Genomic DNA, 15,340 nt, shown 5'->3' with positions numbered 1-15,340 from the left:
GTTTTGTTCCTCATGCTGTGTTGTTTTTCTCTAGGAGTATTTCAGATGTGCTCTGATCTCTGCTGCAGAGACAATCCCACTAGCCTTGCTGTCCCCAGCCACCCCTTGACCAAAGCTCAGAGTTCCTAATGGTATCCTGGTCTTCAGTCGGTCCTAATTTAAAGCCCTCAGTCAGTCTGTCTGGGTTACAAGAATCTTTGCTCCCATCGATAGGCATAGCTTCCTGAGCACTGGAATGGGGATTGTCATTCTTGTTTGCTCTGGAAAATTAGTGTTAAAGTTAGTAAATGGTTACTTGATTGCTTTTCATCTGTTGCAGGAAAAAAAGGATACGTTTTAAGAGAACGAATCTGTGAACTTGCTCTGAAAAAAAAATAATCTTGAATAGAAGAAAATCCTAAGTGCATTGTTTACTGGTTAAACCAGAAGTTATTAAAATAAGTATTTACAGATTGATTGAAGAAATGAACTCATCTGAAAATGTGAGCTACTATAGCCTATAAAACCAAGCTGTGTTTTGGAGAATACAGCAAGTCAGTTATTAATCTGGATAGAAAAGAAGTTTGCTGTCTGAACTTTAATGAAGATATCTCTGAGCATTGAAGGTCTGGTTTGACCAGGAATATTCTTCATAGATGTTCTTTATAACGTTTCTCTTGAACTTTGACCTTAAAGTCTTGAAGAAGTGTTTTTTGGACAGCATATCCCTTAGGCAGCTTTTCAGCCAGAAGAGACAACAATCTCATAGCTACTGGAAGAGGCTGAGGAGATCTTTCTTCCAAAAACCACACAAAAAATAGTGACAAAACGAGATAAAATGACAGTGCAAAGCAATAAACATATTTTTCTATTATTATTTATTATTATTTTCTTTTCTGGGGTTTCCACTACAGTTGTCAACATCTGGTTGATGAATGTCTCAATTTTTCCTGTTTTTAGGAAGTCAGGAGTTTGTTATTTGTTAGAATCCTGAGCAATTTTCTGACTTGGAGCGGAGGGAGGAGAAGAGCACTTTGTTACAACACCTATTGCCTCCCTGGTGGGTTTGTAGTGATTTTTCTTCATTTTGTAGCCAGCTTACTCTTTTTAACAGAAGATAGATACTATGTTTACAAAAGCGACCTTCTCAGCCCTTTTGATCATTGCCACAGTAACTTGAACAGCATCTGCAACTGTGCCCAGTCTTGTTAGTCTACTATTGCTCTGCAAAAAAGCACAACAGTAGAAGTTCCTGACATCTGGGAGAGTGTTTTCAGTGAGTAAATGATTCTTGTGAAGAGCTGAAACTCTGAAGAGTTGCCTGAAACTGTTAACTGTATTCACCATCTGATCTCCATGGAGCAAGAGTCAGACTTCCTGTGAATATATTGAGTTATTTTCCAACATCCATCTGATGGCTTTGCTGAAACTGTTGATGTCCTTTTATTAACAGTAGTTTAAGGTGTTTTCCACATCACATGGGAAAGCAACCAAACCTGCTGTTAGACTGTGATACTCTCATATGGAATCCTGCTTGGGGGTATTTGGCCATAATTTGGAAATCTTGAAAAGGATGTGGTTTACCTGGTTTTCTTTTTTCTTTTTCTTTTTTTTTTTCCTCCTGTAGGAGGAGGAAGGTGACCGATAAGTTCCTTCAGGGATTACTGTATGTTCTGTGTGCCCAGCTTCTCTTGTGAATTACTGTTTTGGAGTAGAAATGCTGTGTAGCATTTTGAGGAGAGTAAAAATAAGGTGTTTTTTTTCTAGTGAAACTTGCCTGTACAAGGACATATAGCACAAAAACAGCTAAATTGCTCTTAATTTATACCTCTTTTTGAAAATTTTTAGTGTTTTTTTCTTTTTTTTTTTCAGTTTTGAATGTGAATGGTCTTCTAAGAGGATGGGCAACTTTGAATAGGATCAAAAGCAGTTTTGAGATGTTATTAAATTATATATGTAATTTATAGTGCAGGGAATTTTTGTACATCTTACTTTTGTGTGTATGTTGTTAATATCATTGTTTTCAACCTGGTTACTTTTCAAAAATGATTTCAAAATTGTTTTCCAAATTTGAAATAAGATGTGAGTGCTTGAGTATGAAGGTGATATAAACTTATGTTTGGAGAAAGCTTCATTTTGCTCTGAAACCCATGGGAAATCATGGCTGGGAGGACTAGGTTTATTCCAGTAAGGTTGACCCAGTGGAAAAGGATCTAGGATGAGAACCTGTCTCCAAGTATTGTCCATGTCCTTAGCTCTGAGAAAGACATAAGCTGATTTCATTTAATCGACCCTGTTATTTTTGTCCCTACTTTCTTGCTGGAAGTGGGCACTCCCAGTCTTTGTGGGCTTTACACCTCCGTAATGCCAGAGAAGTAATACATTAAGCTTATTTTGTGAGCAGATTAGTGGCTCAAAGCTTTCTGCTCCTCTTTCTAAAAGAAAAAATATCTGAGCCAAAGAAAGTATTTGACAAACCCTTAACAATTCATTACTAATATAATTTTGCTTATGTTGTTACGGGTTTGAGGTTGGCTTTCTAAGGACAATTCTAACTAGCAGTGCAGTTGTGGTTCCCGTTATGGTCTCTTCTTCCTGCTTGAGTAAATTCTGAACTCTTGGTCAATTGCAATCAAATGTGTTAGAGGGTTAAAAATAAATAAAAAAAGCCAAAATAATAAGTCCCGATGAATATGAATACCAGTAGTTCATTAGAGAGAACCTACTGTTTTTCTGAAAGTAACTAATGCGTTTACCCATGGTGTTTTGCTGTTATCTTTCTGGCTCCTACATAATTTTTGTTTCACCATGCTATGTATTCTTGTTGGGTGGATTGAAGGGCCAGAGGAAGGAGCTCACACAGCAGAGACTGGCATTCTTCATACTCCAATCTGAACCAACTTGTTGCTACCTCAAAATGATGTTGCAAATCAAAATGTCAATGCTTGCATTTCCATTACAATAGTTATGAATTCATGATAAGTTTATAATATAATGAATATGCCAGGTGGTTTTCAGATAAATAATGCCTGCTCTCCATCCCAGAGTTTTTCAACCCAAACATTAATCAACCAAAAAAACCTACTCAGCATTAGAATGCTGTGTAATTCCTTATCTCTTTTAACCTTCATTTTCATATGTATCAGACCCTGAGCTGCTGGAATCAGTTGTCTGCAGTCGCAGAGTTTAATTTCTGCAGAGAGAGAGCCCTTGGGGTTAAATTGAAATATAAAATGAAATCTCTTGTTATTGAAGATAGATTTGGCAATAAAGAGGGAACACATTACTCTTTCACTGGAGAATACTGATCTTTCTCTTATTTCTTTTTCAAACTCTAAGTTCTCTTTCTTCTCAAGTCTGAGGAGAAGTCTGTCTTTCTGCTCTTGTCCTCCTGTGCGTGCCTTAAATGCCTTCCTTGTCCTTCTGTGTAGTGTAGGGAATGGAAGCAGGGAGAGAATCTGCTCTGCTCCTATCGTTCCTGCTCTTTTCAACTTGTGCGTGAAAGGGGCTGTGCCAAAAGGTTCAGTGTTGTGTCTGTGGCAGTTACGAGAACTCCTTCACTTCTCAGGTTTACTTGTAGTATTAAAAAATAGAAGTGTAGTGATAAAGGTAGTGAGTACACTTTAGAGATTGAAAATACTGTCTTTGTACGTATGTCATTTTAAACTTCTGAGTTGATGGCTTCTGTGCATGAAATCAGCATTGGCTGTGTTTGGGTGAAGGTTTCTGAGTTATGTACCGTGCTTGATTCCTTTGCCAAATTATGAGGGAAAAAATCAGTATTTTTTTCATGAATTGCAACTGATGGTGAGACTGGTACACAAAATTACTTTTGTTGTTGTCATTTTGTTGGTTTTCTTTTTGTTGTTTTGTTTTTTTCCTGTGACATCTGTGGAGTGTATGTATAGTAGGATCTCAAGCTGGAAGCTAGAAGAGTATGTGGGAAGTGTGAAAAGGGGTTGGGGAGAAGGGAGCAAAGAGAAATTCAGACAAAAGGAAATTGTTGGTGCAAGTTAATGCCTTTTCTTAGTGATATTGATAAATTTCTGCCGCTGCTCAAGCATTCTAAATAATTCTCCTCCTGATTCTGCTTCCTTTGCTTTTCTCCTGTTGCCTGGAAAACACGAGTGGAATCTAGTAGGACAAGAGCTGCTTTCGCATTGTCTTGTGGCTCTGTCACTAGCTATTGTCCTCTCAGCTCAGGCAATTCATGTCAGTCTTTGTGTGGAGCAAGAAAAATGTTTTCCCTGTTTTTTGTTTTTTTGGTTAAAGATTAAATTTCTGGACTCTAGACTGCTTTTTTTGTTGTTGTTGTTTTTGAAAAGCAAGCAGTGTTAGTAGTATCTCCCACCGACTAAAGTGTTTTTTCTTGTGATGTCAGCTTTAGCACTCTGTTCATCTAAACAGGCTCATTAAATTTGTGAGCTAATTGTAATAAAGGATATAGGAGTCTTGCAATCTAGTTTCATTTTTTAATGTACTTTGTTTAAACAAAGGAACTTTAAGCAAGACACTGCATTATATGTTTTGGTTTTTTTTTTTGGTGAGGAGCAAAAAACAGATTGTTGCCAATGTTGTATGGTTTCAACAGTTGGAAACAGAGCCAGTTTTGCTCTTAAGTAGGAGCGGAGCTGTTACACTTGGTGAAGTAATGCAGCATTGAGCAGTGTCACTGAGATCTTGTCAGCTGTGGCTGACTTAATTCTGTTCTTTACTACATGGCTTAGTGTTTATAAATGAAGATCATTTTTGAGGACATTCTTTTGAACAGAACTAAAATGTAGCTATTTTCTCTTACTAGAAGACATTCAGGGATGTATGGGTTAGCACAAGAAATTTAACATTTAGATCTCATGTAAGTAACTGTTCTTGCAAGTAGCATTTGTACTGCTTCTTCATTGCCTTGGTTTGTCCTGTACTAATTGAATATGTAGTGGTACAGAAAAGACATTGAAAGTGGAAGATGCTGTAACTGTGATTATGTTTTTCTTTTAATATTTTCAGGCATCCATTAATAAGCTAAAAGTGAAAGAACCATGGCTCAGTTTCCAACACCTTTTGGGGGTAAGTTATTTATACTGGATTCTGAAATATATGCAAGAATTCTGCATAAATGCATTGTCTTCCAAATATGTTCTCTATTGAAGTGGTTTTTGGAAATATATCTTTCTGAAATGATACCTTAACATAACTTGTGATATTTTTTCAGACCCATTAGAGAACATGCATGAAATTTTGCAGGGACATCTTGAGGGAATCAAGCACAAAAGTTGCACTGTTTCTCTTTTTATGCACTGACCCATTGTAGTCCTCAGTTTGTAACTAGGGCAGATCCAGGCGACTCAGCCACTAACAGCAGAGCATACCAACATTCTGAAGTTCCCTGGTTTTATCTGCCCAAGTTTCCCTGCTTGAACCTGTCTGCACTTTTTATTTTTATTTTTCAGAGGAAGTTCTAAAATGCTACTTCACTATTATACATTCTTGCTTCATAAGCACTGTTGGTGGTTGAGAAACTGATGTGATTTTTGTTTTAGGACTCTTGGACTTTCTCATTGCTAAAAAAGTATAACAAGGTGCCTTTGTGTGTCATCACTTCAAACATTGTCCCAATGCCTGTGTTTAGCTTAGAAGAAAAATGTTAGTAACTATTGGAACTTGTTTGATTCCACTTGCATGATGCATCTGTTGTGGTCTTTTCTCTGAAAACACAGATATGATTTTCATATGTATGTATATGTTTATATATATGTGTGCAAATATACATAAATACACAAAAATGTGTGTGCATATGTGTTTATGTATACGAATATATAAATATATAAATGGAAGTCTAGTTTTTGGGATGTATAGCTAGGAACTAAATTTCTATCTAGTGTTAGGGTTTCAGTAAGAGATTTCATTAAAAAAAAAACACATTGTTCAGAGTACATTGTTAAAGAGACGCAGTTGTTTGTGTGCAATCTGTGCCACTATGAAAAAGCAAATGAAACAAATTAGAAGACAGTTCTCTTTGTGATTGTCAACCAGAACAAATGTATAATGGGAAGCTGCCATTCACCGCCTCAATTATCTTAAAGTCCATCCCTTTGGAATTATATCTTGTTTGGTGCCAGACTTAGTCAGTTGTGAGCAAAACTGGCTACTGAAAATTTACATCAAATAAATTCACTGATCAAATGTCCTGTAGGATACACTTGTAGATTATATAGAAAGTTACGAAAAGCTTCATTTTATCCCGATTTTCACACTCTGAGAGGTCATGATGTGAATGGGATCTACTGGTTTGGACTCATGTCTTCTTGTGTTTATAGTTTGATGCATTCAAAGCACAGCCCTTCATTTAAACACATACATTCTTACTGGAACTCTTGTCTTCAGAAGCATTATAATCTGTCATCTTCAGAGAGTTCTTATTGTATCACAGATGGATAGCAGCTTTCTTTTTTCAACTTTATGTATTACCATTTGATCTTGCATATGTTGTCCAGGAACTTGTTAACTGTACTACATGGCTTTAGGAAGGAAGGAATTTACATTTCTTTTTCAAACAGCTTTTCCAATCTGGCTGCCCTGCAGTGAGTAGCTTGAAATAAGCATGTGGTTAATATATGTTTCTGGGGTGTCTTTAATTTCAAATGTGGTGTGAGAGATGCCTGTTACAGTATTTGTACTTAAACCAAATCTAGCAGGCAGCATCATACCTACTCGTAGAAAAATGACAGGAAAAATCCAAGATTGTTATGAGGGGAAAAACTCCTTTCTTTTCAAAGAATCTTCCAAAGTCATCTCGGGGAAAGGGTATGGAAAGAGCATAGCACCCACCATTTAAATTGGAGTGACTCACGGATGTTCTAGAACACTGCTCATTTTTCAGATGACTATCTAAAAGAAGACAATGTGCATAATAGGCTTTTTATAATTGTTGAGGAGAATGTGGCATGCTTGACCTTCTGTTTATTTGTCCATGAGAAGAAAATGCCCATTTCATGTATGAGAGTGCACTGCATCACTTTTGCAGATGTGATGATTACCAAGCCTTGTATAAGAAAAGAAGCTTAGAGGACTTGCTGCTGCCTTCATGAATAACTTTCTAGTGAGTCAGTTTTGTGGTTTGGTGGCTGTTTATTTTGCATTCAAATATATTGCAACGTGTTGCAACTTCTACGCTGGCATCCAGGATCTGAAACCATAAATGATGTGTTGGCTCTGGGAATGACACTACTTCATGCTCTCCCGTAGGTCTCATTGTTTCCTCAAATAGCTAAAGTTGGAGATGTGGCAGTATCAGAGATGCCATTCATAGCTCTTATGAAGACAATGTTAACACTAGCTTGATTTAGCTTCAGATCTTTTGATGATATTCCCCAAAGGAGATCAACTGTTTTAATACAGACCAAATCTCTATCAGGAAGAAGTATATACTGACAGTCATTTGTTCTTGTTTCAGGGAATCCAGAGAAGGAAGCATTTATTTCTTACTATTTTTAATAGTTAATAAAATTTTAAATTACTTTGTGTCAGAAAAGTTTTTGTTTGGGGTTTTGTTTTATTTGGGAATGGATAGGAAGAGCTGAATTTTTGTTGTGGTGTTTTCAGGGCAGGGGGAGTACTGAAGTCACGTATACCTCAAATTGGGCAAGAGCAAGTCACAGAATCATTACAAATGCCATGGTATTTTTCTTTTACCCAAACTATATTCAAGAAATACTCTCTGCACGTGTACACTACTGCATCCAGCTTTATGACCTTATGCTAGACAGAGTAGTCATGTTTCTGTTACAGGCAGATACTCATCTGCTGTTAGTTGGCATAGGTTGTATATTGGTCATAAAGTCTTTGCATCATTTTTTTTTTCCCCTGACAGAAGTTTGCAGGAAGGTGGGGGAGAGTATTTTTGAGACTGAGCATTGAGTTTTGGAACATTCATATTCAAAGGAGAATCCCATTTCATCCATACAGGCAGCACAGCTCTGAAACCTGTGTACAGTGCCTCTGTTTCTTTTGAGTACTCCTAAAAAATAAAATGTCCTTTCTTTGAATGAGTTTTTATCAACCTGCCTTCTTCTAGAAATACATAATCTGGAATAGAGATGATAATTTTTTACCAACAATTTAGTTTTTATGGCACTAATAAAACTTAACATTTGAAAAGATGCTTCTCTTCCAATTGTCCGTTTCATTTTCTCTCAAAGTACGTTTTGCCACATGAAAGTAGTTTTTAATTAGAAGAAATCTGGGAGGCAGGAAATCCTCCTGTTTCTCATATCTGCTGAGTTTGATTCTGCCTCACCCTGCAAGCACTTTGAAGTGCTTGTAGAGATTTGTGGGCCCTATTACCTGAAATCGAGTCTGAGAATTTAGTGGTGAGACAGAATGAATGTTAGCTCTCCTCTTTATTCTCACAGAATAGCAATTCCATTAACGTAGATACCTTCAGATCTATACATGTCTATACAGTAGGAGTTACAGGAAGTTGCACCAGCGTGAAATGCTTCTCCAGATGTTGAAATCATGATGCATTACTCATCTACAAATTGTTGAGATAAGTCTGCAATACAGTATTAGTTAAATGCCTGGAAAAGGAGACTGATGAAAAAAATGAAAGTAGAACTAAAGAACACATTGTTGGAGCATAGTACTGTAGAAGGTGTGGTAAATCTCAGTGCAAACTAAATACTTTCAACTTTAAAGTGTGATGTGAAGAATCTGGTCTGTGTAACGTGATCTGATTACTCAGACTTCTCGGTTTCAGACTGAGGATGAGTGTATTCCTGAACTGTGTTTCCCAAACTGTGCTATTGTTGCCTGTGAGCAATGTTAACTGTCTTGTTGTATTACGCTTCTCCTAGACAAGTACGGAGAGTTCTAATACAGGAGTACAAAAGTATGTAGGACACATCTCGTGAAATGACATACCTTTTCAGTTAGAAGAACTTCAGTTTCAGTTGTATGTGCTCTTTGAGGCAGCTGGCCCCCCACCCCTAAATATTTAGTTTTGTGAACGTTCTGTGTTACATCTTCTGACAGTGTCTCTTAATAGCCCTTTTTAAAGTTTGATTGCACTTCAAGTAGCTTAGTTTCAAACAAGATTCCCCTGAGCCACATGAGTGAATCAGTGCTCAGCAGTTATCATAATTAGTTAACATTTAGTTCTACTATGATCACAAGTACCAACTAGGTGTTTAAGGATTCATGGAGCTTTCAGCTGGAGACTTGAGAGGAAATAACTTCTGTGTACTTGTGTGTTATATTCATACATTCAGTATGGGATGATATAATGGTATTCAGATACAGGGAAGTCATTTTCAGACAATATTTTTTAATTATATTTCACCGTCTCTTTTTGACTAGGCAACCTGGATATCTGGGCTATTACTGTGGAGGAGAGAGCTAAACATGATCAGCAGTTCCACAGTCTGAAACCAACATCTGGATTTATCACTGGTAATGAAAAAGATTTCACTTCTAATTTCATGTAATTGCTTCTTAACTAACGAGCCTGAATATGTACAGAGCTCCCTGGGAGAAAGTAGAGCATAAGACTTTAAAAAATTGAACAACTTGTTCACTTTGCATCCTGTTATTCGTATGCCTCACTGCTGACTCTACCATTTCTGATGTTAGGCTATATACATACACTGTACCTGGTTTATGCCATTTGATTTTAATTAGAATTAGAATTGTTTATAACTGGCTCTATAAAACAGTTCTATTGTGTAGAGCCAGCTGCTGCTGTAGTTATAATTCAGGATGTGTAATCACCCCAGTATGTAGTAATATTTATAGTGCTTCTAATGTCCTTAATGAAGTAATTCACTGTCCTGGGTCTGGCAGGTAGGGAATTAAACTTCTTCATGGCAGCCCATATGGTGCTACACGAACACAATTTTGGTTGTTGCTGAACACCTGGCCACAAGGCTTTGTTTGTTTCTCATGTGCCTCCTGCAGTGAGTAGACAGGGAGCAGTTAAGGTGTGTACAAAAAAGTAGGATTAGGAGGATGCAGTTGTCTTCCAAAACAGCCACTGCTCAGAAACTGGCTGGGCATTGGTTGCTTGTGGGAGTTAGTGAGAATTTACCTGTGTAGTATTGGTTGTTCTTTTTCTTTTGCATGTTTCAGTTATCTGTATCTTGACCAACAAGCTTCTCAGGTTTTCACACTTCTCCTATATTCTCTCCCTCATCTTGCTGTAAGAAGGAAAATGAGTGAGTGACTGTGTGGTCTTAATTTCTGCCTGGGGACAATCAGTTACACTAACATACTGAGAGACTAAGTCTGTTCAAATAAAAATCTGTCAGTTTAACTGAAGTTTCTTTCAGAAACTGATTACTTAAAGTAGTGAAATTGGTTGATTACCTCTTCGGACGACCTCTTAAAAAATGTAAATAGCAAAAATTGATGTAAGTTGTTGGAAACAACTGAAGTAAAGGCTGTACTGTTCCCACTGAACTTTTGTAAAAACCCGCTGATGTGCTTTGGCTTTAAAGGCACTGTGATATCTGCTATTTTTGTTTGTTTTGTTTTGCTGTGTTAAAATATCCTCAGTCCTATCTAAACTCTTACACCTGATGGAAATGTGAGGCATATCAGTGTGTTACCTTTGTTTACCTGCCCACTGCATCAAAAAAAATCAAATCAGAATCACACATCACACTACTGAATACCTCCAGTTTTATTGTTTCTGCTCTGTTATGTGACAGACTAGATACAAAATCTGTTACAGTTCAGTGTGCAAGTTAGTACTGTTTTTATTGACCTCTTTTAGTGCTATTTCTAGATTGTTTACAAATTCCCTTTACATGTAATAACATTTCCAAGTGCCTGATCTTTTTGTAATTGTTTTTCTATCCTTTTAATTCATGCTTGGAGAAAGGAAAGCACCATTTCTTTCTCTAAAGATTGCTTATCACACATTAGGGTAAAGACTACCCTTTAGTTAGATAGTGCCATCTGACTGGCATTGTACTAATAAAAATGTGGAATAGTTTGTATTAGTATATACTTTCTTTGGAAGAAACATTTTATTTGTTCTCACAAAGTGTATGTTGGTGCAGAAGGAGCCATTGATGCAAACTAGGGACTGTGAAGCAACAGTTTCCCATTATCACGACTGTTTATGTCCACTTGACTTCACGTAGTGCTGACTGTTGCAGAGTGAAACAGCACTTGCTTGTTGAAAATACCTTGTAGGTTCTCAAGTGACAAACTTAATTTAAATCTGTTGTTCTGTTATGTATGTGTAGAATTAAGTATTTATGGCTTTATTGTTGCTTCTGATTTAGAAGTTTTGATTTATAATTTCCTCTCTACTCTTGTAAGTATTTTTAGCATTTTCTGAAACGATGTCCTATTTATTTTGCAGGTGATCAAGCTAGAAACTTTTTTTTTCAGTCTGGGTTACCTCAACCGGTGTTAGCACAGATATGGTGAGTATACAAAGTGGAGGAACATTCTAGTTGTCAGTGTGAAGCTTACTAGTACAGACTTGGACAGTAATAATATTCCATATACTGGGATTTAAAATTACCCATTTTGAATGGTCCTTCTGAAGTCTACAGTGCAAATATGCTTTTTGATATAATTTAGCTGAGTTTTTAAGTTACTTCTTCAGTTATTGGATGTAGCCATCCTACAAATGGTGTTTGTAAAGTCAGTGTTTTGGAACCTGCTTTTCAAACCACTAAATGCTTTCTGCTTTGTTAAAACTATACTACTACAATCATTAAGCATAGTAAGTAGTAGTAAAAATATTTCTTACTGGATTACCTATGTAACACCAAAAAAATTTGTTACTAAACTAAGACTGGCAGTAGACTATTTCCATTGTAGTTAGAAATGCAGTTTGAGAACTGGACATTTTTACTATTTCTTGGTGAATTTAAGTATTTTAAAATGTACATTGCTGTATATTACACATCACAGACATTATTACAGTCTCCCAGTTCTTCTTGCTGGAGAATTTCCTCTCCAAATTACATGACTCTTCTGTATTCAGAAGTGCTAACGTACATAGTTTGTTTATAAATTTCATTAGTTGTGTTACTACTAGAACTTTCTAGATTGGAAAAAGCTATGGGAATAGCTATTGGCAAATGTGTTAACTTTTTCTATGATGTTAACTGTTGGAAAGAGAGGATGGTTTATTGCACTTATAGCAACTTCTTGTAATAAGGGCTTCTAAAGGCAGAATCTTGAACTGAATGAGAAGGAATGGTATTTACTTGCAAGAAAAACATTTACTTTGGAAATATGTATGCCTTAAAAAGGGCTGAGCCTACATGGCTTTTAGATGAATAGTCTGGTTTTGGTTCAAATTACTTTTGTCTTAAAAATATCAGATCTGATCTGGTTACCTTAGTTGTGGGAAGACTCAGTGAAAGTTCAAATGTCCCTGTGGAACTTATCTTGCCTCTTAATTAAAAAGCAAAGGAAGTTTTGTCTTAAACAAAACACCCTTTCTCCAAAATTGTTCCATAGGCATGAGCTTTAAATAGATGTTAACAAAACTAAACAGTTGTAAATAGTCTGACTTAAAAATCTCTTCCTCTCTGAATTATTCAGTTTTCAGCCTCTTGAGAGGGAGAGAACCATTCCACTACTTCTGTAGTTGTCATAGAGACAAGACCTGAACTTGCACATTTTTTTAACTAAAGCTGAACTAAAACTTATTCATGGTGCCTTTGTAAGTCATAGAAAACAATGTAGATATCTCTCCTTTTTACTGTCTATTCTTTTCTCAGTCATCTCTGAATTAAGAGAAGTAATTACCCAAGTTAAATTCTAGATCACTTGTATGCATTCTCAGTTGGAATTAGAGTAATGAGTAAGATAGTATTTGCATAGTGATTATAAAAATAGGAATCCTGTTAAAAGAAAGAAAGAAAGAAAGAAAGAAAGAAATAGAGGAAAAGAAAAAACAAGTTAAAAAGAAAAAACGTCCTTATTTTCCCACCACTTTTATCATTTAACTCTTTTGATGAATCAGTGAATGCTTGTAGCCTCCCATGTATTAGTACTGTCCCACAGAAACAGTAGCAGTTAGACTGTTCAGTGACATGAAGTCCAGTTCAGCCTCCAAAGGATGTCACAGTGTGTTTCAGACTACACTGAAAAATGTGAATCATTGTTTGCTTTAACTCCCAGGGTTAAGATTTAGAAGTGGCATACTTGCTTTGTGAATCTAGAAGTTAATGGCAGTATCCTAAAGTTACTACTCTGAATTTGACCAACTTATACAAATCTTCAGATTACTTTTCTGATCCTAGAAATGTGGAATTGTACGTATGTTGGGTGTTGCAAGCATTTTCTTATTTTTAATGATTTTACTTACTTGAATCAGTTTATTATATCAATAACAGATGCAGACAAGAGTGTAGTAGTTGTTTCACCAAGAATTAAATACAGCTGTGTGTAGATAAGCCAGTGCTAATAGAAAGTTTTGATGTGATGTGTTGTCTGTGGAAGATCTTATTTAACTAGGAAAGCAGTTGTGGAGGGGATTGGCCTGATGAGTGACTGGCCAGCTTTCTTCAGGAAAAGCAAGCCCTCTGAGTTTCCATACATGTTATCTCTTGAGAGTTTTGTTTCACTGAGCAGTGTAATGACAGTAGCTATCTTATGTTTTAATTTCAAATAAAACTGAATTGCCATTTTTTTATCATGAAAAAAAGCTTCAAGAAACATCAGCTAGCTGAAGCATCAGTTAAATGTTTTCTTCAGGGGCTACTTTGAGGATATTTGGCAGTTGTTGTAACTGTCTTCTGAGATGCATCTCTTAAGAGTGTATCTTATTTTAATTTCTGCTATTGGTCAAAGCTTCCCTGGAATTCATATTCCTTAAAAACAGTAGTTCCATGTTTTCTGGCACAGAGAATTCCTATGTTCCTTCTACTCAACATTCATGTAAGAAAGAAATCTCTGGGTCCTCAGTGTAGCAAATTAGTGGAATTATTATGGTGTGTCATGTATGGTACTATCCTTTATAAACTTCGTAGTATGCCAAGCTGGTAATCTATTAAGAAGCCTCTAAGTAGGCTTTGAATCAAGAGTGCAATGGCTTGAAAGATAGCTGTTTTTAAGTAGGATATAATCTGGCTTTCTTCTAAAGCTCTCATGAGTGGTAGCCTCTAAAAGCATTTTCTGTGTAACCTGTGTCTCTTGTATTAAGTAGGAATGAAAATAATCAGTCCCAGGTGCTTTCATCTATTTGGAGATATTTGTTTTATTTGGGACAAACTATAGCCACTGGTTGACACTACTTTTTCCAGACATAGGCTTCTTTAGCAAGCGCACAACTTATTTTCGTGGAGATAGATATTTTGTAGCCTAATAATAAGCACATTTGGAAGAAAAAAAATGCTTGTGTGCTTAGTTTTTGCCTTTCATAGATGCAGAAGTAATCAAGTTGTTTCTGCATTCTGCAGAGCAGAGGAGAGGAAGAAGCAGGAAGAGATTTGATAGGGGAAGAATCTGGTCAGCGCCTGAAATCAAGCATTGTGATGAAGTCCACTGTAATTTTTATCATTAGAAAAACCCTGTTGTAAACACAGAAATGTTCTATGAAATATAATCAATATTTAGTCAATGTTTAATCCATTTACTGCTCTCCACAGGTTTCCAGCCAGACCTTAAGTGAAACAAATTTAAGGACATTACATTCCTCCAAATTTCATTATAAGCAGAACAGTGTAATTAGGTAGTGTTTACTGTCAGCCACTTGCTGCATTGAAGGTGATGTTTATTCAAAAGTGGCACTGTAATCTATCAGTATGACAACTGGGTTCAATAATTAGAATTGGAAATTTGTGCTGTATATTCACTAAAGATTTTTGCCAGAAAAAAGCTAATTTTGTTAACAAGCTGTAAAAACTTGTATAAATTTTGTAGCATGTACTTTATTTTTTCACTGAAATTCATGCTCTTGAACCAAGACATTGATGCAGAATAAGTGAGCTGAGCCAACATGACTGATGCATGTTAAAGTTTCTTAATACTGGTAGGTTAATATTTTTTTCACATTGAATGCAAGGGCTTTCATCTTCTTAAAATAGGTAGTGCCTGTAGTATCAAGGATGCCTACATTAGAATAAATATTTACTCTTAATGCATTTTCATGGCTGTGTATTTCATCATGTGTTTGCTTCAGTGATGGAAGGTCTTCAGTTTTATAAATCAGAGTAGATGAATGTTTGTAGAAGCCACTTAAGTTGAATAAATAAAGCTATTATAAATAAATCTCTGCTTAAATTCAGAGATGTAAGGAACATTGAAACTATTAATTTGAGTTGTCAGTGCTAATTGGTCCCAATGGAGCTGGCTGACTTCTTCATACGTTGAGGAAGATGTCTCCTCTGGGAGG

At 36.2% G+C, this 15,340-nt stretch overlaps 1 protein-coding gene across 5 annotated transcripts in view; it reads left to right on the top strand.

Annotated features, from left to right (window-relative positions):
- Window positions 1-15,340, top strand: part of ITSN1 (intersectin 1) — a 115,830-nt gene that overhangs the window by 22,304 nt on the left and 78,186 nt on the right. For all 5 annotated transcript variants that reach the window (XM_065741740.1, XM_065741739.1, XM_065741741.1 and 2 more), the window contains exons 2-4: window positions 4,984-5,043; window positions 9,334-9,426; window positions 11,345-11,408. In XM_065741740.1, the coding sequence (XP_065597812.1) occupies window positions 5,016-5,043; window positions 9,334-9,426; window positions 11,345-11,408 (185 nt within the window). In that variant the 5' untranslated portion in view covers window positions 4,984-5,015. The remainder of the gene's footprint in view (window positions 1-4,983; window positions 5,044-9,333; window positions 9,427-11,344; window positions 11,409-15,340) is intronic.

This window comes from Cyrtonyx montezumae, unplaced genomic scaffold (genome assembly GCF_038088225.1).
Source record: "Cyrtonyx montezumae isolate F1298 unplaced genomic scaffold, pur_monq_1.0 scaffold_3, whole genome shotgun sequence".
In the NCBI taxonomy this organism is placed as follows: domain Eukaryota; kingdom Metazoa; phylum Chordata; class Aves; order Galliformes; family Odontophoridae; genus Cyrtonyx; species Cyrtonyx montezumae.
Note: the sequence above shows the minus strand (reverse complement) of the source record. Positions and strands in the feature narration are given on the sequence as shown.